Here is a 23,977-nt window from a genome sequence, read left to right as displayed (position 1 = left end):
ATTTCCATGGTAATAGTGACGTAAACAAGCGCTTTTTTCGGCTGAACGGCTGAATCGAGCTCGGTGTGACCGCGGCCTAAGAAAGGTGGGAATGTTAGGATAGTGAGAAACCTTGACTATAATCAGTGAGGTAAATTAAGGCAAATAAATTGGAGTGAATGCACTGAATTGACTAGAACAATCTGCTTTATAAATCCGTGCCACGGATGAGAATTAGGCATTGGCGGATAATGCTTGAAAAGGTGGCAGATTCTGCTCGAAAAGCAGTGAAATTGGCAGAACCATACAAACCTTATGGCAGGCAAGTCCTCGAATTCTGCTCCATTTCTTTATCCACATACCAAACATGCTTGAAACTTACCAGAAAAAGTACCGAATTCTGCCACTTTTTCTGCCGGCCTTATCCGCAAAGGCCTAATGAGAATACAAAATGTAGGTGACAAAGGAGAAGAGAGGCTATGGTATGGCTACATTCAAGTGTTAGGATACAGCAACAAACCTTCACAACGGAGTAATGCATGCTATGGGAAAATACCATAATGTCATCAGAATTTTTTTCTTTTCTATAGAATTGAACTCAGTTGGCATATTGACTTACACAGTTTCAAGCAGAATTCGCACATCAGGATCCGGTTGAGCAACAATGGACTCCTTCCACACGGGCAATGTAGCGTCGGGGTCGGGCATGAGGCGAAAGCGGGCCAGAATTATACTCAGGGTCACCTTCATCTCATCCATTGTGAAGCTCTTGCCTATGCACATGTGATAATACTCATAAAAAGGACACACTTCAGGCTCATTACAAACATCTTGAAAGTTTTTGTCTTCACAAGTATACTTTCAAGCCTTCTCGTCAGGTGAAATACAGGCAAGGGAAAAGGAACAGGAACAGTGGATTAAATACAGTAAGAAGGTGGTAAAACAGCGCAAAAAAAGAAAGAAAGAAGATAGCTAAAGTAAACAGCGAAAATTGCAATAATGACACAAAGGTGCAAATGCGAGAAAACTCACTAAGCGTGACATGTAGTGCGACAACAAGAGACAACCACTGGACATACATGTAACTAACGAGGTTTTTGACGACCTACCTAACAGCCTAAGTGTGAATTTGATTTGTTTCTGCTTGCAAAGGTTGGGTTTCTTGGTGTGGATGTATACAGCTTCCAAAACATTCAGCAATCTAGCACTGCGTACACGTGACACAATCGAAAAACAATCATCTGAATACACAGCACGACAATCAGGATGCTCAAACAAATGACTAGCAATGGGCGACTCATACTTATCAGAACTAACATCAGAACAATCAGCATGTGCGGTGGACACATCCGATTTCACATGGCTAGTCGAGTGGACCCTAGCCGTTGCCTCTGTCTGTACTTTAGTCGCAGCCATTGCCGCCGTTGCCGATCTTGTCATTCTTCTGGTTGATGCGGTTCCTGTCACTGCCACGCCAGTAGGTGTCTTGTCCGGTTGTTTTTCTGGTGGTCTAGTTAATTGTGAGGTGGCGTTGCTTGGTGTTGATGCCGCTGCGTTGGACCATCTTGTACCAGGATGATTCTTTGCTGGACGTCCCCTCCGTGGTCGAGTGGATCGTGCGTGTTGTGGAATAAGGTGTAGCGGTGCGTGTTGTCGGATGCGTGCGTCCAGATGTTGAAGAGTCCTACCTACATATCGGCTCTCACATTGCCGACACTTGAAGTGATAAATCAACTTGGATAATTGGCCTGTAGGTAGGACGTCCTTCCTCACCGTGAACGCACACGTACGCACCGTGGAGTAGATGAAGCGAATATGAACATTATGGTAATTGGACTCCACGGCAGACTTAACCCGACGCTGAACCATACGTGATACTGACTCGCCCTTCCACGGTAAACATAGGTATACAGGATTAGTGGAAACTTCAGCATTCTTCTTTCGACTGGTCTCAGTTACATACTTCACAATAACAGACTCGGGGTATCCATTGAGACGAAAAAGCGCACGTAACTTCTCCAACTCCTGCTCCAACCTTGAAGACGAACAAAGGCGACGTGCACGATCCACCAAATTACGCAACAAATTGATCTTATACAGTGTCGCGCAAAACGAATCCCAAACAATGTACAAGCCAGTGAACGTAGGCTTGCGATAGACCGACGTGACAACACCACCATCAATTGACTTCTCAACGAGCACGTCAAGAAAAGGTAGACGATCTGACTCCTCAAATTCACACGTGAAATCCAACTCGCCCTAGAATGTATAGCTTACCGAAGATTCATAAGAGGGATTGTCCTGTCCGGCCCATCCTTTCTATGTTAGGTTCTCCCCAGTATAAGATTTCTCGCTGGCTGTGTAGAATGTTGCAACCCATTTTAGAATTATACAGTCGGTATGTAGTTCGCGATAGTTTTCAATTTGTCGATATTCTGCGCGATCACTCCTTCCCCGATACCTATGTTATGTACTCTTACGATGTTGTTAGTCTGTTCACAAATGTCCCTTTGGATAAAGTCATTGATATTTGCTGCGAAACGCTATATCATCGCTCACTATGTCCGCCTGGCGAGTTACGTGAAGATTCGTTCCGCGAAATGATCCGCTTGGTAACGTCAGGTGTGGAGTTTTCCTTTGATGGTGTCATGTATCGACAGATTGATGGTGTTGCTATGGGTTCGCCCCTTGGTCCTGTTTTGGCAAATATATTTGTTGGTTATTACGAATGTCAGATTCCGGTTAGTTTGATGCCCCCATTGTATGTGAGATTTGTCGATGATTCTTTCTCGTATTTTCAGTCTGAGGCTCAGTGCCTCAAATTTCGTGATCTGCTGAGGAAGGTTGTTGATGGTATGTTGGATTTCACGTGTGAATTTGAGGAGTCAGATCGTCTACCTTTTCTTGACGTGCTCGTTGAGAAGTCAATTGATGGTGGTGTTGTCACGTCGGTCTATCGCAAGCCTACGTTCACTGGCTTGTACATTGTTTGGGATTCGTTTTGCGCGACACTGTATAAGATCAATTTGTTGCGTAATTTGGTGGATCGTGCACGTCGCCTTTGTTCGTCTTCAAGGTTGGAGCAGAAGTTGGAGAAGTTACGTGCGCTTTTTCGTCTCAATGGATACCCCGAGTCTGTTATTGTGAAGTGTGTAACTGAGACCAGTCCAAAGAAGAATGCTGAAGTTTCCACTAATCCAGTATACCTATGTTTACCGTGGAAGGGCGAGTCAGTATCACGTATGGTTCAGCGTCGGGTTAAGTCTGCCGTGGAGTCCAATTACCATAATGTTCATATTCGCTTCATCTACTCCACGGTGCGTACGTGTGCGTTCACGGTGAGGAAGGACGTCCTACCTACAGGCCAATTATCCAAGTTGATTTATCACTTCGAGTGTCGGCAATGTGAGAGCCGATATGTAGGTAGGACTCTTCAACATCTGGACGCACGCATCCGACAACACGCACCGCTACACCTTATTCCACAACACGCACGATCCACTCGACCACGGAGGGGACGTCCAGCAAAGAATCATCCTGGTACAAGATGGTCCAACGCAGCGGCATCAACACCAAGCAACGTCACCTCACAATTAACTAGACCACCAGAAAAACAACCGGACAAGACACCTACTGGCGTGGCAGTGACAGGAACCGCATCAACCAGAAGAATGACAAGATCGGCAACGGCGGCAATGGCTGCGACTAAAGTACAGACAGAGGCAACGGCTAGGGTCCACTCGACTAGCCATGTGAAATCGGATGTGTCCACCGCACATGCTGATTGTTCTGATGTTAGTTCTGATAAGTATGAGTCGTCCATTGCTAGTCATTTGTTTGAGCATCCTGATTGTCGTGCTGTGTATTCAGATGATTGTTTTTCGATTGTGTCACGTGTACGCAGTGCTAGATTGCTGAATGTTTTGGAAGCTGTATACATCCACACAAAGAAACCCAACCTTTGCAAGCAGAAACAAATCAAATTCACACTTAGGCTGTTAGGTAGGTCGTCAAAAACCTCGTTAGTTACATGTATGTCCAGTGGTTGTCTCTTGTTGTCGCACTACATGTCACGCTTATTGAGTTTTCTCGCATTTGCACCTTTGTGTCATTATTGCAATTTTCGCTGTTTACTTTAGCTATCTTCTTTCTTTCTTTTTTTGCGCTGTTTTACCACCTTCTTACTGTATTTAATCCACTGTTCCTGTTCCTTTTCCCTTGCCTGTATTTCACCTGACGAGAAGGCTTGAAAGTATACTTGTGAAGACAAAACTTTCAAGATGTTTGTAATGAGCCTGAAGTGTGTCCTTTTTATGAGTATTATCGCATTTTTGTCTCAGAGGAAACTATGCACATGTGCCGGCCATATCCGAATGGTAGAAATGCAAAGCGTGACCGGGGTTGAGCTCCCGGGGCAAAGCGGTCCGGGTCGAATGTCTCGGGGTCGGTCCAGACCTGCTCGTTGTGGTGAAGACCAAGAACATTCACAAGGAATCTTGTGCCAGCAGGGAACGTGATGCCGTCAACCGTACAGCCATTGGGGAATTCCCTTGACAGATTTCCGCCTGTAACAGTCACTCTCAGTATTTCCAGGAGAGTCTGGTTGAGGTAGACTAGTTTGGTGAGGTGCTGGGATGCAAGCTCATCGATACCACCGCATGCCTCCAGCACTGTGTGCACTTCTTGACGACACCGCTCCTGTACGTGCTGATGTTGGCTGAGATAGTGCATTGCCCAATGTAGCGTATAGGAGGTAGTGTGGTGACCGACAGCAAGCAGTGTTTCCACATGAGCCATGATGTCAGCATTACTCAGATTCATGCTTTGCTCATCAGTAGACGTCAACAAGATATCTAGCATGTCATGTGGATGTTCGTCAAAGTCTGCCGTTATGCCGTTGCTTTCAGATTTCTCTTTCATTAAAGCACGGCGTTCGTTGATCAATTGCTCAGCAAATGGGCGTGTCTGGGTCAGGAGCTTCTTAAAGCGCCAACCCGCGGGAGAGTTCAGGAACACGAAGTCCAGATACAACCATGGTTGGGTGAAGCGTTGGAATGTTAGCGTGATGATGTCGTGTAGAGCATTGCTATAGCGGAGTACAGGTACATCTGGATCCGTGTGAGTTTGACAATTTGTCTCCGCACCCATAGTGCAGCGCAGTACCATGTCGAACGTCAGCATGTTGAAGTATCCGCCCATTTCCATGCTGCGTCCGATTCCATGCTCCTCCCAGATATCCAGCATGACACTGGCCGCCTCCTTAAACACATCAACATACTGCCGTCGCATCTCGTTTCCCCGTGAGTGAGAGTAGGTCGTCTCCAAGCCATGTACGAAACAGGTTCCCAAACAAATCAATTTTCGGTGGATCCAGCTGTAACACCTCACTGATCACATCAGGGTGATGTGCACACACCGTTTCCGCAACAGGTCCTGCAAGTTTGAAAAACATACGCGGACACGTTCGCTTGTAGCTAATGTACGTTGATTTGGCATCCGGTCCGGCAGGTGGCTGGTGGCCACACAGCCAGTGGGATTTGGCTGGTTCTGGCACGAGCCGCTTCAGCTGGCGGCAGCGTAGCCACCAGTGCACAGTGGTGTGTAAGAGCTTCGCCAACAACACTGTCAACAGCGATAAACCACCTATGGCTGAGATTCTCAAATGACTAGCGGTCACCATTCTGAGGAGCTCCAAGCATTTGCGTTGTCACAGAAGTAAAGAGCGAATTTTATGATCATTGCACTACTCGAAACTAAAGGGGTGCAAGCGAGACACACACGTCACCCCTGCCACATGGGCCACTGTGCGAAGCAACCAAAGTCGTATTTCTCCCTCCCTCTCGCCTGAATCAACTATAAACTTTCAAAAAGTACTGTATCTGAATGAAAACAGTAACTATATTATTATTATTTGCAACATCTAGTAGCAGCGCTCCCGCTGCACTACTGCATTCTTTAGCACTACAACAGTAGCTCAGCAGGTAAGAACAATGCATAATGTGAATCATCAGCATCAGCAAAACAAAGAAAGAACAGACGGAAGGAAGTGTGAACGGAGGGGGGGGGGACAATCATACTCACAACACTCGCACCATACACTACGTAAACAATTTGAGGGTGATAATACTTTCCTTCTGTACACACAACACAGGCTTGTACAAGTGAATGAAGATTGCCTCTAAAACTTTAAGCTGCATAATATGAGTATGACTCGCACGACACAACACAGTGAAAGAAGAATCCGAGTACGAATGACAACAATCAGGATGACCCACCAAATGCCTGTAAACTGCCGATTTCTTCACATCCAACTCCAGGTCACAATCACACCCCACCTCACCAGCCTCATCGCCAACCGCTTCATCCTCGATATCAACTTCTACAACTGACTCATCTGAACGCTCCTCCTCTTCTTCCCCATCCACCGACCTCCGTGTTAGCACCTGGTCACCTCCTCCCTGCTCCACCGACTCATCATCATGCTCCGCATCCTCCTCTTTGTTCGTTGACCTCCGTGCTCGCTTCCGGTTGCTACTCCAACCGGCCCCGTAGCCCGCGCGCCACCACCACTGAAGAAAACCGTGTAGTCCACAGCTGTACGACTTGGTCGTAAACACATGGAGCTGGTAGCCACTGGCACTGGTACCGAGGTTTTCTGTGACGAGCCGGCCGTTGGTATCAGATCATTGCATGTTGACTGTGTATCTGCCACATCCACCATGGATGGTTCCACGCCAGGTGCTCTAATAGTTGACGGTTCTGATCGCAACACGAGTGTAGGGGACACCACTGGCAAAGGAACGTTCCTCGGCCTGTCACACCCACTGTGCTGAGGAGCTGATGTAGACATGGGTGGAGTCGAAATGCTGTCAGTCGATTCCGAAGTCTGCATTGGAGGCTGCACTGGATTCTTTCTAGGCCGGCCGCGTCTAGGTCGCGTAGAGCGCTGGGATTCCGGTAGAATCTTCAATAGTACGTGTTGTTTGATGCGTGTGTACAGGTGTTGAACAGTCCTACCAACATACCGGCTGCCACATAGCCGGCATTCAAACTGGTAAACCAGATGGCTAAGTTGGTTGGTTGGTAGGACATCCTTCAACACCCGAAACGCACGCATCGTTGTGAAGACTGGGCGAAATTTGACAGCGTAGTAGGTCTTCCGCACCAGAGCTCTCAACTCTCGGCAAACATAAATAGATTCTTGACCTTTCCAGGGCAGACACAAATAGATAGGGCACCTATCTGGACCAACGGTCGGTTCTTTGTCATTCACCGTGGCATGGAGTATTTTGTTGAGCACATGATCTGTATAACCGTTCTTAATGAAAATTGATTTGAGGAAGTCCAACTCTGCCGACAGTTTGCTCTCAGAGCAAATGCGCTTGGCGCGATCGACAAGGTTGCGAACAAGATTCAATTATTTGTATTGTGTGGAACAGTATGAATCATAAACTATACTCTCCTGTGAAGGTTGGCTTGCGGTAGACAGAGGTGAGGGTACAAGTATCAGTCTTCTCGACTTGCACATCCAAAAAAGCCAGTTTGCCAGGCTGCTCGTGCTCGCAAGTAAATTGTTCATTCACTTGTACAAGCCAGTGTTGTGTGTACAGAAGGAAGGTGTTGTCACCCTCAAATTGTTTACGTAGTGTATGGTGCAAGTGTTGTGAGTATGATTGCCCCCCCCCCCCTCCGTTCACACTTCCTTCCGTCTGTTCAGGTTCTTTCTTTGTTTTGCTGATGCTGATGATTCACATATGCATTGTTCTTACCTGCTGAGCTTGCCCCCCACTGAATAGATGTAGTATTATCACCTTTTTTGTTACGCTCTTTTTCACCTTCTTTCACTTTTATTTGTCCATATAAGATTAGTTCAAGTAGTTCCCATTCCATTGTTACGTAGATTCACTGATGATTGTAACAAGAAAACAGTTCTGAACGAATCCTCGCTTTCCCTTCCTTGTGTGCCTTGCGATAATCGTACAACATTTACACATACATGTCGACATAATGCTTACTGTGCATTAAGTTGTCTTTGTAGCTATATTTATTTATTTATTTTATTCCAAGCAATACATGCTGGGGTAGCCAATGACCACTTTGCGTGGCGATTGTAGATATAATTATAGAGGAAGACTAGGCGGAATATTCTAGGAATTGCTTCAACAGATCTCAACTATATCAAAACATCACCAAGGTCTGAGTTCGTAGCAGACGTGCACATGCATGATCGCATGCTTCATCCTGTAGTCGTACAAAAAGAATCTGATCTTCGTCCGTGTTTTTCAAGGGCGAAAGGAACAGAGAAGTGTACACGAGAGGCAGATAGAAAAGAGTCAGAGGAGTTACAGGTCGGTAAAAAAGAGATAGGGAGAGAGGGGCGATGACAAGAACATGTGTGTGTGTGTGTGTGTGTGTGTGTGTGTGTGTGTGAGAGAGAGAGAGAGAGAGAGAGAGAGAGAGAGAGAGAGAGAGAGAGAGAGAGAGAGAGAGAGAGAGAGAGAGAGAGAGAGAGAGAGAGAGAGAGAGAGAGAGAGAGAGAGAGAGAGAGAGAGAGAGAGAGAGAGAGAGAGAGAGAGAGAGAAAGAGAGAAAGAGAGAGAGAGAGAGAGAGAGAGAGAGAGAGAGCGCGAGCGAGCGAGAGAGAGAGAGAGAGACAGACAGACAGAGAGAGACAGAGAGAGGAGAGAGAGAGAGAGAGAGAGAGAGAGAGAGAGAGAGAGAGAGAGAGAGAGAGAGAGAGAGAGAGAGAGAGAGAGAGAGAGAGAGAGAGAGAGAGAGAGAGAGAGAGAGAGAGAGAGAGAGAGAGAGGGAGACAGAGAGAGAGACAGAGAGAGAGACAGAGAGACAGAGAGAGACAGAGAGACAGAGCGAGACAGAGAGAGACAGACACAGAGAGACACAGACACAGACACAGACACAGAGAGGGCGAGCGAGAGAGAGAGATGGGATGAAATTGTGTGAGGGAAGGGTTCAGACCTACATAACGATCGTTTCGATAAACCATATTAGCTCAATGTCTTACGGCATACATGAAGAATGGATATGCACTTGTGTATACGCACGCGTCCTATCACTCTCTGCGAGATCCAATGAATATGTACGATGTAGAACACCCTACTGTGGTTGTGTACCTGCTGGCCCTACTAACACGGGCTTTAAATTAATAGCTGCATAATATTATGAAGTTGGTTGCTCCAACGATAATATTATGTAATTATGTATGTAAAGAGAAAAGACCTATCGGTTACGAGTTGTTACTAACAGTCCACCAGTTAGAACTAACATGACAGTTGTGATAGTTATGACTAACCGTCCACAGGCTTTACATTATACTATTGGCTCACCATCCGAGTTTCTTTAGCTGCATACATGTATGTGTACAAAAGTCATACCACGCTGCTGATATGCACACTGCCGCTAGCACATCTAGCAATTGGTGTTGTTGGAACGTCAGCATTAGTAGCAATGGCATCGCCACCTGTGCCTGATCCATCTCTCGCACTCTCACCTACACATGTCTACAGCTCAGCCTCCTGCTCATCATTTCGCTGTACCGCTGATCCAGTGCAGGCACTATCAGCAGAAGTATCGCTATTGACGTCACCTGTATTGTTCAATGACACTGATGTGTATTGAAGTACACCTAAACCTTGCGAAGTGGTGGAACTACGCTTGCGTTTCCTGGGAGTCTCTTCCTTCAGTTCACGCTCAACTGTCTCTTCCGTGTCGGATGCTGACTCGTTTGCACACACAGTGTTACGCAAGTCCAGGAAGCTCACAGTGCGAAGAACGTCAAGTTCTGAGGCCAGCCTTTGGCTGAAGGGATGGATGCGGGGAGCCGCGGCCTGGATCTCTGGAACGGCTTCCACATCCGTCGCCATGGCATAACAACGTAGATCAGGCGCGTGCAATTGTCCGGACTCCTGTCGACGGTGTAAGCCGCGAACACGTCTGTACAACGGCTGTAAGTAGGTCAACGTAAAATCCAAAATGCCAAAGTAGATGATGACCATATTCTTCACGATCAAAGCCGATACGCTTTGACGGTACTTCTTCCAAATTATTAATCGAATTATTAAACTGCACAGGTTTATTATGAAGAAATCCCACAATGATTGCAGTGTACTTAGGATCTTGATATCTCGCTGCATCTTGTTGTAGACGCGCTTCTCCTCGTGGACTCTTCTTTTCGCCATTCGTCGGATCATTGTTCGTCCTTTGCGTCGCCATGTATTCACGCGCTCCGTACCTCGCTTCAGAATCCCACGCCGTGTTTGTGGACGTTGAGTCGGTTTTTTCCCCTTTGGCATCCGAGGTGCGTCAGGCATTTGTGATCCTTGCGACGTTGTTCGCCTCAGAATCGTACTCCATATTTGGCGCTTCAGCTTCTCGTCGGCTTTCAGCTTGCTACTCTCACGTTTCATTTGCCAAAGTCCTAGGATGGGTATAACGAAAGTACTCAGGACGATGACAAGGACAAACGTACCCAATGACCCCTCTACCATACTGACACCATACCGACACTTTAACTCTGTTGAATTCAGGTATTCGTAGTCGTTTGGTGTTGTTAGTGTGACATCATGTTCGACGTAAATAAATCCCGATGAGCAGTAGTTGTCATTGTACAGTTGGAAGGAATCAAACAGCATCTGCAGCAAGCCTATCCCGTCCATCACTGCAAACAGCTGCGAGGATGTGTCGTAATGCAGGGCGTACTTCGAACTGAGGCCGTGCTGTGCGTGCAGTGACGTCACCAGCGCTATGAGCATAGTTGTGAAGGTGACTGCATAGAAGCTACTAATAGCGAAACTGAAATTCGAACTGAAATTGTCCACCCAGCCGAAGATCAGCTCCAACGACCCCGAGGAATCGGACAGGTAGCAGTCGGCGTTCTCCAGTGGCTGCAAGTTGCGCAGATCAGACCTCATAAAGCTAACAAAGATAGCCAGTCGCGGAATAGCACACAGCACGCAATAGAGGGAGTAGCCGATAGCCAGCAGTGGTACATTGACGATCTCCTTCCAGGCCATTTTTCTACGATACCTAGCCAGCCATGTCAGCCATACCAGCAACAACACGCCATCGGCTATGAGCCACAATAGCTGCCAGTTACCACTCTGCAAACACAGCAAGAAGTCGATGGCAACACCTTGGAACGCCTGAGCCACGATGAACACGATCACGCAGACAATGGCCAGCAGTTCACCCATATCGCCCGTCGCTGTCGGTTAGTGAAAATCAAACTAGTGAGTGCGATAGTTCTAAGCCTATCCTTTTGCCCTTAACGATTACGTGAATCTAATCTTCAAAGTGCTAGAAGCTCTCTTCTTACAACCACAAACTCAAGGCGGTACTTCGAAGGAGAACGAAATTGGAAGCAGTGTTGGTCACTTATTTGCTCCGAACTGGTCAATATGCGAGTCTTTGCTGGCTCAAACCAGCATTCACTACTTTGAAAGTCGTAGTGGGGGCTAAGTTCTCATGTGCTGGATGTCGCATGGTGTCTACCACTCCGGTATAACGTTATGCTGCGCATGCAGTGGTATATTGTGCGACAAGAAAGATTGCGGCTGCACTGTGGCGATCGGTTCGGAACATTACTTTGGGTGAGTGCTCACCCCAACTGACAAGCATGACAGCAAGGCTAGAAATCAGAAGTGAGACTGGCACACGATGACACCAGTGACGAAAGCCATAGGCGAACTTCTCAAACGTTCTGTTACTGTATCACCCGACATCATCGTACAGTCATATCACCCTACACCCAAGTCACAATCAAAGGGGTAAGCGAGAATCAGATGGATGACTGTATGGCCAATATGGGTACATTGCCCAGGTTAAAGGGGAAGTTAAGGCAAAAATTAAAATTTCACCAGTTGTAGTCTTCGGGGTGCTGAGTCGAATGGTCTTGGTCCGAGAAAGCTGAGACGCTCCCTTCCTGCTTGAATCCCAATCGAACTCGCGCACTTCCACCGAAACTGGGTGACTGCGCCCTACTAGATGGGGATTTGTATGCAAAATGTCACTAAAAGCGCCATTGGTCCGAAAAGGCTGCGATGCAGCGTTCCTCCTTTATTCCCAATCGAACATGGTTGAACAAGCGGTCACGTGCTCCTGCGTACACCAGTCACCTGGTCACCGTGCCTGCAGGGTACAACTTACTAGCCTGTTTGACCTTTTTTTTTTTGGGTGCAGTCCTGTCACTCGAGTTGAACTCGAGTTGAACCTTGGTGTGAAAGTTGTCGGCTGCTGGCGTGGTGACCAGGTGATTGGGCACCCAGGAGCACGTGACCGCTTGTTCAACCATGTTCGATTGGGAATAAAGGAGGAACGCTGTATCGCAGCCTTTTCGGACCAAAACCAATCGACTTAGCGTCCAAAAGACTACAACATATGGGCCAATCGCGGTCATCCATGCTTTTATAAGAACGAAATGGCGCTTTTAGTGACATTTTACATACAAATCCCCATCTAGTAGGGCGCAGTCACCCAGTTTCGGTGGAAGTGCGCGAGTTCGATTGGGATTAAAGTAGGAAGGGAGCGTCTCAGCTTCCTCGGACCACGACCATTCGACTCAGCACCCCGAAGACTACAACTGGTGAAATTTTGATTTTTGCCTTAACTTCCCCTTTAACACACACGTCATTACGTAGTGCTATCGACAACGTCCTCAAGCAATCCATGCGGATCTGACCATTCAAGTCCAAAACGCGACTACCACGTAGTAATAGTATGTTTTGGCACAACTATTATTATGCTGTAATTCATTTTGTTCTGGGAGAAGCTGTCAGTCTGTCAGGTCCGTTGCAGTCCGCAATGATGACAGGCAGTGACGTGACAACGACTTGACAGGCAGTGTATTTTTAAATCCATTTCCAGTGAAAATCAACCGCAAGCCTGGATGTTACGAACGAACTGTCAACATGAAATCAAATCAATGCAAGCTAGGCAGCACGATCGCCGTCATACTCAGCTAAGCAAGTTGTGAAACGAGAATGGGCAAGACAATGGGATTTTGCTGCGAACTGTAGTGGAGCAGGTGAGCTCAAAGCTATACGATTCCACAGTACAGTCGAACCTCTTCAGGACGAACAACAAGGGACCGGCGGTATTTGCTCGCAATAACGGGAATTATTTTTATCCATTATGTCTTACCCAGTGAATACACAGTGATGAATCCAATAGCGCTTGAATTCTAGTTCTTCTTGAGCGAAAGTTTGTCTTATCAGTGTTCTTCTTAACGACGTTTCACAGTATTGACATAATCTGCCTATACATGTCCATTGTACACTCAATCCATGTATGGAATTCCTCACTCTTGCTTGCAAACGTACACATCGCTGCCTCTGTAACAATGCTGCATATAATCGGATCTTAGCTGTTTATCCGGTATTAGTTTTCTGACGATTGCCTGTTTGAATTGTTTTGAATTCTTTATTCTCACGATGGCACCATCGCCAATAAGAGATAAGTTTATGAGTAGGTGAGATGCTGTGGGTGGGGCTGCGGGTTATGCAGTTGGAAAGTAATTTACGTCACTTTGAATTTTACAAGTATGGGAGAGGTTGATTGCTGGAGGAGCAGATTGAGTTGATCAGCAGTGAGTAGATTTCTTGTTGCTTGTCTCCCCTCACCACCCTGGAGGACATGTTTAATTAACATTAAGCTCCTCATCTTTGTCCGTCGTTGTCTGTTCTCCCGAGCTAGCTCCCTCTTCACCAGCTTCTTCGTGAGAGTTACTTGTCACCGCACTCGGGGAGCAGCACATCACCTCGTTCGAGTACCATTTTGGCCCGGTCCTGCGTGTCGAGCGACCATGCAGTTCATCGGCGCAGTCCTGTGGAACCAGCTCCCGCCTGATCTCCGTTCCGAGCCCAGCCACCTTCAGTCCTGTGCCCTGCGAAAAGCGCATCATGGCTCCGTTTAAATGCTTTTCGGCTAGTGTGTTTCTGTGGTATAGCGGACTGAAGAATAGTAAACGTGTTTTGCAATATATGTATGCAGCTATTTTGTATATAGTATGTTCCCATTCCGTTTTTTGCTTTGGTGTAGCCCTGAGTTTGATTTGCTTATTTGTTTCTACCTTTCCTCTCTCCGTACTTCTGTCCCCCCCCCCCCCTCTCTCTCTCTCATTCCTTCTGTCGTCCACATGTATCAAAGGAGGCGAAATCGCCTGTTTGTGGTGCGACGTTAAATAAACTTCTACAACAACAAAGCAGACCGGGAGGGAATGTCAAGAGTACTAACAGGGAGGGCGTTGTAGTAGTAGTAGTAGTAGTAGTAGTAGTAGTAGTAGTATTCTTTTATTTATAGTGGAGAAACCAAAACAGACAGATGCCTAATACCAATGGACCCACTGTGTAGGGTGGCGGAGGGGGGAGACATGGCTAATGGCAAATAGTAGTATTCTAGGGACTTGTACAGTGGGGAGTCTTTACAGCGGTCAGTTCTGGTGGGTGGAATGTGCCAAGTGCGTGTGTGTCGAAGGCTATACATGTACAATGTCGGCCATTTGAGCCGATGGAGCAGTGCTGAATGATTCAGAGGAGTGAAGAGGGGGAGACGGAGCCGAATTCTGGCCGTCTTGTGCTGGATTCGCTGAAGACGGTCAAGGGCTATGATTGAGAGCGGGGCGACAGCAATTATTATTATTATTATTATTATTATTATTATTATTATTGTGGAAGAGAAAAAGACATATGGATACGAGTTAAGAGTAGCTCTCCATCACTGTAACATGATACTATATACAGTCAGAAAGTGCAATAACTAGGCACAAAACTGACAGAGTACTGAAACATTCGACGTCCTGACACCTAGCTTTAACACATCTCCGTAGCGCTAACCGACAGCCTTCCAACTTGGAAGGTTCAAGGTTATGGAAAAGACCAAAGAGGGGAAGGCAAGCGCAACGAAAACGAGCAAAAGCCACAGTCCCAACGGAACAAAGAATGTCGATTGTTACTGGACGATGACGAGACCAGTACGATATTTGACCAGTAACAATCGACATTCTTTGTTCCGTTGGGACTGTGGCTTTTGCTCGTTTTCGTTGCGCTTGCCTTCCCCTCTTTGGTCTTTTCCATAACCTTGAACCTTCCAAGTTGGAAGGCTGTCGGTTAGCGCTACGGAGATGTGTTAAAGCTAGGTGTCAGGACGTCGAATGTTTCAGTACTCTGTCAGTTTTGTGCCTAGTTATTTCACTTTCTGACTGTATATAGTATCATGTTACAGTGATGGAGAGTTACTCTTAACTCTTATCCATATGTCTTTTTCTCTTCCACATTTATTTATGGCTCAACATCCGAGTTTCAAATTGCACACCTGATGAGCCGTCACGAACCATACGGCGAAACGTACGTCGTGTGAAACAACTTGTTTTGTAGTCAACTAGTCCATCACAATGTCATGCATGAGGAGTACTGTAGGAGTTTGGCTTTCGCCTTGTACAATTCGTTTTCGCAAAGCTTCCCTTTCTTTACTTATCTTTGATATTTATGACCCACCCAAGTTGGGTGGTGTGCTGCTTTGCTGCTTCGAATTGTAGTTAGACCGCTTTGTCAAATATCGTACTGGTCTCGTCATCGTCCAGTAACAATCGACATTCTTTGTTCCGTTGGGACTGTGGCTTTTACTCGTTTTCGTTGCGCTTGCCTTCCCCTCTTTGGTCTTTTCCATAACCTTGAACCTTCCAAGTTGGAAGGCTGTCGGTTAGCGCTACGGAGATGTGTTAAAGCTAGGTGTCAGGACGTCGAATGTTTCAGTACTCTGTCAGTTTTGTGCCTAGTTATTGCACTTTCTGACTGTATATAGTATCATGTTACAGTGATGGAGAGTTACTCTTAACTCGTATCCATATGTCTTTTTCTCTTCCACATTTATTTATGGCTCAACATCCGAGTTTCAAATTATTATTATTATTATTATTTGGAAAGGATTGGGAGAACTTCAAATTCAAAGGATCAGTCGGGGAAGTGAACTGCCTGAAAAGAGAAAAAAACGCCAGACCCACCAGGACTCGAACCTGGGACCCTCCTTGTCATGAGCAATGCTCTAACCACTGAGCTATGGGACCAGGCTGAACCTAGAAGGCGCTGACAAGTTTTTCACTCCAAAGGCAGCTCACAACACGTGCCACACATACTGATGGCACTTGGGTCTTTTTCCCTCCCCCAGGGGACCAACCACGGTCAGTTTCTGGAAACTACTAGAGGTGAAAGAAAGTGATTAAATTTGGAAAGGATTGGGAGAACTTCAAATTCAAAGGATCAGTCGGGGAAGTGAACTGCCTGAAACGCTGAAAAGTCCTGGTGGGTCTGGCGTTTTTTTCTCTTTTCAGGCAGTTCACTTCCCCGACTGATCCTTTGAATTTGAAGTTCTCCCAATCCTTTCCAAATTTAATCACTTTCTTTCACCTCTGGTAGTTTCCAGAAACTGACCGTGGTTGGTCCCCTGGGGGAGGGAAAAAGACCCAAGTGCCATCAGTATGTGTGGCACGTGTTGTGAGCTGCCTTTGGAGTGAAAAACTTGTCAGCGCCTTCTAGGTTCAGCCTGGTCCCATAGCTCAGTGGTTAGAGCATTGCTCATGACAAGCAGGGTCCCAGGTTCGAGTCCTGGTGGGTCTGGCGTTTTTTTCTCTTTTCAGGCAGTTCACTTCCCCGACTGATCCTTTGAATTTGAAGTTCTCCCAATCCTTTCCAAATTTAATAACTTTCTTTCACCTCTGGTAGTTTCCAGAAACTGACCGTGATTGGTCCCCTGGGGGAGGGTAAAAGACCCAAGTGCCATCAGTATGTGTGGCACGTGTTGTGAGCTGCCTTTGGAGTGAAAAACTTGTCAGCGCCTTCTAGGTTCAGCCTGATCCCATAGCTCAGTGGTTAGAGCATTGCTCATGACAAGCAGGGTCCCAGGTTCGAGTCCTGGTGGGTCTGGCGTTTTTTTCTCTTTTCAGGCAGTTCACTTCCCCGACTGATCCTTTGAATTATTATTATTATTATTATTATTATTATTATTATTATTATTATTCTTGTATCCGTCCCGAATGGGACTCACGACGGTAGAATTAACTGTGAGCATGTGTGTGTGAGAGTGTGAGAACGAAATGAAAAAGAAAAGAAGAGCCTTGTAATAAAGGTCAAATTTAAGAAGAGCAGTACTAGACTAAATGGCTGAGCAGATGTTACTCCATTGTTTTCTGTCGCGGGCATAGCTGCCGAGATCACGAAGGCAGCTGGGCTTACAGCAATGCATGCATACATGAATTCAATAATTATAGGCATGATACCTGTTTTGTAAATGATAGAGAGAGAGTGGTTTAGTGTGAGTTGATTTGAGCCCAAATAATAATAATATTAATAACAGCTCGCATGTACCCCATGGGTGAGATACACAGAGCTATATTGTATATCATTGGACATAGAGACGAAAGTTGGATTTCACACTCCACACTCACATCACTGAGAGCCCGGCTGATAGAGGTACATGTACATGTAATGGAGGTACTTGTACGTGCAGCGAAGTACATTTCTGTACATTGCCCTGCCAAAGCCTGTCACGAACCTGGTCGAATAGTGGGATTATGTTGCGCATTATGAAGTCGCCATGCATAATCAGCGGCATTATAACTTAGAGTTAACAAATCCATACCGGAGTAAACCTGATCGTGCATGAAAGTGTTCCGTATTTAAAATGAAAACCCCGGGCACGCATACTTCAAAGTATACATAGTATACATACATGTATCCCCCCCCCCCCCACGGTTACTACGTCGGTTAGGCATTACATCTGCAGCTGAGTTCACCGGGTGTTAGTGGCCGTCATGAGTTGTCTCGGGAACGGACACGATAATTTACCTTTAAAACTTTTATTCGCTGTCACTTTCAGTCCCTAGGATAGGATAGTAATGATAGGATAATACTCTAGTAGTGGACAGTGGACCATGGCCATTTGCTTCAAACAGGCTAGGAGTCACGACTGGTATTGCTGGGGGGTGGGGGGGGGGGGGGCAAGTGCGAGGGTATGGACAAAAGCTAAGCTGGTGTGCAGATCTGCATCAAGGGCTGCTTGACGCGTGCACACGTACACGTACATGTAGCTGGCTAGCAACGTCACTGAGACTGAACAATCTCTACGGACAAGCTAAGAAAGGTGAGAATGTTAGGATAGTGAGAAACTTTGATTATAATCAGTGCTGTAAAGTAAGTCAAATACATTGGGGTGAATGCACTGAATTGACTAGAAACATTATTCTGCTTTTTAAATCCGTGCCACAAATGAGAATCGGTGACAATGGAGAAGAGAGGCTATGGTATGGCTACATTCAAGTTTTAGGATACAGCAACAAACCTTCACACTGGAGTAATGCATTCTATGGGAAAATACTATAAGGCCACCTAGAATTAATTCGTTGTTTCGGGTCACTTCACTCATCCGTACCAGGGTCGGTCGGTCGGGTTTATTTTTTATTTTATTTTATTTTTTATTTTGGTTACTGCCATGTACATGTATGTGCATACATGTACACTTGTGTATATCGAGTAGCTTTTGTCCATCAAGCCAGTCGATCAAATCATGACTGTAGACGATCCAGCGCAGTCATTGTCCCATCAGACCCAGGTCCCCTCCAGGACCAGACCTTGGCCTCGCTGGTAAACGAGTCTGAGGAGTAACTCTCACCTTGAAAACGTCTGTCAAAGAGCGACGCAGTGGCGGAGCTGATGCTGTTTCAGGACCGATTGCGGATCGAAAGACAACATCGTCACCAAGCGCTTCATCCTGTTATTTTATTTGGCTGCTTCTGAGGTCGATGTCTGGACTGCTACTTGCTAGCTATTATTAGGCGCGTGTGTACATGTTATTATTATTATTATTATTATTATTATTATTATTTATTCATATTTTACTAGGGCAGTCCCACAGACCTATGGTCTTCTTACAGGGTGCTCTAGCCACGTGAAGATAGCGGAGCGAAATGCAGCAGGTAGGGATATGGTGCGAATCGCGGCAGGGAGGAAGTGTTAGTACAGTCATGTACATTTGCATGCACTATAAAAAAAACATTTTGCGGTCGGGTGAAAAAAGACGGTCGGTCGGGTGACCCGAAACAACGAATTAATTCTGGGTGACCTAATGTCATCAGAATTTTTTTCTTTTCTATAGAATTTAACTCAGTCGGCATATTCACTTACACAGCTTCAAGCAGAATTCGCACATCAGGATCCGGTTGAGCAACAATGGACTCCTTCCACACGGGCAATGTGGCGTCGGGGTCGGGCATGAGGCGAAAACGGGCCAGAATCATACTCAGGGTCACCTTCATCTCATCCATTGTGAAGCTCTTGCCTATGCACATGTGCCGGCCATATCCGAATGGTAGAAATGCAAAGCGTGACCGGGGTTGAGCTCCCGGGGCAAAGCGATCCGGGTCGAATGTCTCGGGGTCGGTCCAGACCTGCTCGTTGTGGTGAAGACCAAGAACATTCATAAGGAATCTTGTGCCAGCAGGGAACGTGATGCCGTCAACCGTACAGCCATTGGGGAATTCCCTTGACAGATTTCCGCCTGTAACAGTCACTCTCAGTATTTCCAGGAGAGTCTGGTTGAGGTAGACTAGTTTGGTGAGGTGCTGGGATGCAAGCTCATCGATACCACCGCATGCCTCCAGCACTGTGTGCACTTCTTGACGACACCGCTCCTGTACGTGCTGATGTTGGCTGAGATAGTGCATTGCCCAATGTAGCGTATAGGAGGTAGTGTGGTGACCGACAGCAAGCAGTGTTTCCACATGAGCCATGATGTCAGCATTACTCAGATTCATGCTTTGCTCATCAGTAGACGTCAACAAGATATCTAGCATGTCATGTGGATGTTCGTCAAAGTCTGCCGTTATGCCGTTGCTTTCAGATTTCTCTTTCATTAAAGCACGGCGTTCGTTGATCAATTGCTCAGCAAATGGGCGTGTCTGGGTCAGGAGCTTCTTAAAGCGCCAACCCGCAGGAGAGTTCAGGAACACGAAGTCCAGATACAACCATGGTTGGGTGAAGCGTTGGAATGTTAGCGTGATGATGTCGTGTAGAGCATTGCTATAGCGGAGTACAGGTACATCTGGATCCGTGTGAGTTTGACAATTTGTCTCCGCACCCATAGTGCAGCGCAGTACCATGTCGAACGTCAGCATGTTGAAGTATCCGCCCATTTCTATGCTGCGTCCGATTCCATGCTCCTCCCAGAGATCCAGCATGACACTGGCCGCCTCCTTAAACACACCAACATACTGCCGTCGCATCTCTGGGTTGAATCCGGTCGCAATCATCTTGTGCGCTCTGTCATATCGTTTCCCCGTGAGTGAGAGTAGGCCGTCTCCAAGCCATGTACGAAACAGGTTACCAAACAGTTCAATTTTCGGTGGATCCAGCTGTAACACCTCACTGATCACATCAGGGTGATGTACACACACAGTTTCCGCAACAGGTCCTGCAAGGTAGAAAAACATACGCGGACACGTTCGCGTGTAGCTAATGTACGTTGATTTGGCATGCGGTCCGGCAGGTGGCTGATGGCCACGCAGCCAGTGGGATTTGGCTGGTTCTGGCACGAGCCGCTTCAGCTGGTGGCAGCGTAGCCACCAGTGCACAGTGGTATGTAAGAGCTTCGCCAACAGCACTGTCAACAGAGATAAACCACCTATGGCTGAGATTCTCAAAAGACTAGCGGTCACCATTCTGAGGAGCTCCAAGCATTTGCGTTGTCACAGAAGTAAAGAACGAATTTTATGATTATTGCACTACTCGAAACTAAAGCCAGTAAAGGGCGCAAGCGAGATACACAGGTCACCCCTGCCACATGGGCCACTGACTGTGCGAAGCAAACAAAGTCGTATTTGTAGGGAGTTCAGTTCCGGTCACTGAAAAGCGAAAAGTGCAGTCACAGCTCGCCTGTAGTACAAAGTGAATGGGCGCCTCGTGGCTGCAGTTCGAGGACGAGATGCAGTTCGCGGCCCAAGTATCTTCTCCCGCGCCCGCGCCCCCGCGGCCTTTTCGGCCTTGTCGATGCTATTTTTAGGTAGCTGAGGTCATTACCTTTCCGCGCTTGGCGCGGGTGCACTTCGAAGTACTATTTCGACCAGATCCGTACTCGGCTTCGCGAGGAACACCCGATTTTCGTGTTCAGCGGCCTCGAATTAGCCTAAACCAAGAGGATTCTACAACATTGAGGCTCGCGCTTTATCGCCGTAGAAGGAAAATGATCACAGAAACCAGCCCACGGCGATTTCCTGGTGGTAGACGAAAAAATCGAGTGAACTGCGCGCACACTGGCATGGAACATGGTAGAAGCAGTGACGGTGAAAACGTGTGACTTGTGCAAGTGACGGCGCGCACGGCATGCGTGCACACTGCATGCATGCACACATCCTGTATCGCCATATGCACCAGATAGTGCAGTGCTGGACGGAAACCACACGGCTCCCATACATACTTGCATTTACATGTACTTCTGTGACTACTTTCTCCCCCGTTTTCATATCTTCAATCGACTATAACTCTAGATTGCCTTGGAATTTTGGGTTCAAATTTTCACAGGTTGTTTCTCGATTCTTCCCGGTTTAGAAAAACTAGCGTTTTATGCAAAACTCGCGAATTTGATTTTTCAATTGAAGTCCCTAGTATTTGGCCCTGTCGCCTGAGCTGAATCAACTAACTGTTACTTTCAAAACGTATCTGAATGAAAACAGTTAATACGGAGCATCAGCAAATCGAATATTCGAGTGAAATTCGAGAATCGTCACGAAAAGCCCTCAATCAGTCGAAACTAGGGCTTTGTTCGACTGAAAAATGCCCGCAAACAGAAAATACTTTTCGAATACTTTTCGAATGCTCCGCGCGTGCTCTAGTATTATAGTACATGTACTCACACTTGCGCATGTACAGTCAGTGTAGCTAGTACTAGTTCTTACTAAAGACTGAAGTACTTGTAGTCGTAGTTGTACATGTCAGTGCACAAGGCACAGTCGAACCGGACTTCTTGACGCTTTCCTCTCTCTCTCGAACTGTGAAAAGTTTTGTCAAGACTAGTGTGCTTTTTGTTTCATTTCAAGTATCCTGGAATCATGGCTTCGTCACCAACTACCAGCCCCGGTATGCCTCCTGCTCCCAGTACTGCAGTAGCCCTGCTGGCGTTGTCTCGGCATCTGCGTCGTGAGTTCCCCGCAGGCAACTCAAAGTGTGCCAAATATTTGAGGTTCGACCTTACCATGGATCTCATTCTGCTGAGGCAGTGTAGGGCCCACCCTCAGCTATTCGTCCGCGGGTCTCCTGATATGCAAGGGGTAGCGGAGGAGCTCGACCGAGATCCGCCTTTTCAAGGGGTCTCCAAGAGAGATCCTATCGCCAATAGCCTGAATCGGATGAAGCATCCGCCGCTTCGCGTCATCCCCAAAGGCAATGAGAAACAGCAGCAACTCCGTTCGGTCCAGGTGACCTTCAGCGAACTCAAGGAAGAGAAGCGAATCCAACAAATCGACTTGCTCTGCAACAAACGCAGCCATTGCACATCTCAAAATCCCAGTCCTCAACTGCTCAAGCTAAAAAAAAACTCGATTCGAAAATACTGGACAGCTATGCTGAACCTCTTTTTCATTCGAATTTTCTCTCTGATTTTCTTTTTGCCATTCGAATAAGGGGCCGTCCGTAAATATCGAACTTTTTTCACCAAACGAATTATTTTAGTTTAGACTCAACCCCTCCCTCCCTCCCCCTCAGAACGTAAAAAATGTTGACATACATGCATATACAACAGCCATGTACATGAATCAATGTTTTCTGAAACGAAATTGGTCAACCCCCTCCCACCCCATAACGAAACGTTTTGTGAAAAAAGTTCGATATTTATGGACGACCCCTAATCAAATCGAAAATTCGATTTGCTGATGCTCCGTAGTATTATTATACTTTTCCCGTTTGTGTCTTTCCCTCAAACTAGTGAAGATTTTATGACTTGGGGCTCCCCGCGTGCTAGAGTGTACGTGAAGTGTGTGGGTACAGTGAGGCTGCGTCCCACCCGCCTGTGTGGATTCACAGGAAGTGTGAGTTTAAAATACGAAGTCTGAAGAACATGTTGAACAGTCTCTGCTGGGATGCCGACTACGCCATAGCTCAGTGGTTAGAGCATCGCTAGCTACAAGCGAGGGTCCCTGGTTCGAGTCCTGGTGGTGACAGTCAATTTTTTCTTCAGACTTTTCCCGTTTGTGTCTTTCCCTCAAACTAGTGAAGAGTTTATGACTTGGGGCTCCCCGCGTGCTAGAGTGTACGTGAAGTGTGTGGGTACAGTGAGGGCTGCGTCCCACCCGCCTGTGTGGATTCACAGGAAGTGTGAGTTACGAAGTCTGAGGAAAATGTTGAACAGTCTCTGCTGAGATGACGACTACACCATAGCTCAGTGGTTAGAGCATCGCTAGCTACAAGCGAGGGTCCCTGGTTCGAGTCCTGGTGGTGACAGTCAATTTTTTCTTCAGACGTTTCCCGTTTGTGTCTTTCCCTCAAACTAGTGAAGATTATTATTATTATTATTATTTGCAACACCTATGTAGCCATTCGTGTCAAACAGTAACTACTCGACTGAGTGAGGACCTGGCTGCTCTCGATGGCTATCTTGAAAGGAAAGGACTTTTGTTGCATCCATCTCAGACCCAGGTTTTAATACTTCGCCGCGCGGGTAAAGAGCTGCCACCTGGTACAGCAGTTCTCTGTCGTGACACCCCCATTGCCCCCTCTGCTTCCGCCCGCTATTTAGGAATATTAGTTGATAAGCATCTATCCTTTTCAGACCAAGTAGCAGCGGTGTGTACATCTGTTAACAAGAAAGTCGGAGCATTTGTGCATTCAAAACAGAATATCAGTATCTTTGGCAAGCGACTATTCTACCTCTCTATAATTCAGTCTACTCTTGAGTATGGCAGCACCGCATATGTACACTGTTTTTCGCAAGCTCTTTATAAAAAACTT

General features: G+C 46.7%; 2 protein-coding genes across 2 annotated transcripts; both read right to left on the bottom strand.

Moving 5' to 3' along the window:
* Positions 1-594: 594 nt before the first annotated feature.
* LOC135823021 (taurochenodeoxycholic 6 alpha-hydroxylase-like) lies at positions 595-8,971 on the bottom strand (the record flags this gene model as incomplete). The annotated part of the gene is made up of 5 exons (XM_065335858.1): positions 595-752; positions 1,770-1,866; positions 4,327-5,298; positions 6,255-6,548; positions 8,624-8,971. Coding segments are annotated over 5 exons (1,869 nt in total), but the record flags the coding sequence as incomplete, so codon positions are not given.
* Positions 8,972-18,858: 9,887 nt separating this feature from the next.
* LOC135823210 (cytochrome P450 4F2-like) lies at positions 18,859-20,770 on the bottom strand. Its single transcript, XM_065336054.1, has one exon. The coding sequence runs from the start codon at positions 20,695-20,697 to the stop codon at positions 19,162-19,164; it is 1,536 nt and encodes a 511-aa protein (XP_065192126.1). The 5' UTR covers positions 20,698-20,770; the 3' UTR covers positions 18,859-19,161.
* Positions 20,771-23,977: the final 3,207 nt, after the last annotated feature.

Source organism: Sycon ciliatum, chromosome 8, assembly GCF_964019385.1.
Source record: "Sycon ciliatum chromosome 8, ocSycCili1.1, whole genome shotgun sequence".
Taxonomy (NCBI): Eukaryota; Metazoa; Porifera; class Calcarea; order Leucosolenida; family Sycettidae; genus Sycon; species Sycon ciliatum.
This window is presented reverse-complemented; position numbering and strand designations above follow the sequence as displayed.

Excerpts from the sequence above, each read along its gene's own strand:
- LOC135823210 (XM_065336054.1), bottom strand. The coding sequence starts at position 20,697 with ATGGTGACCGCTAGTCTTTTGAGAATCTCAGCCATAGGTGGTTTATCT.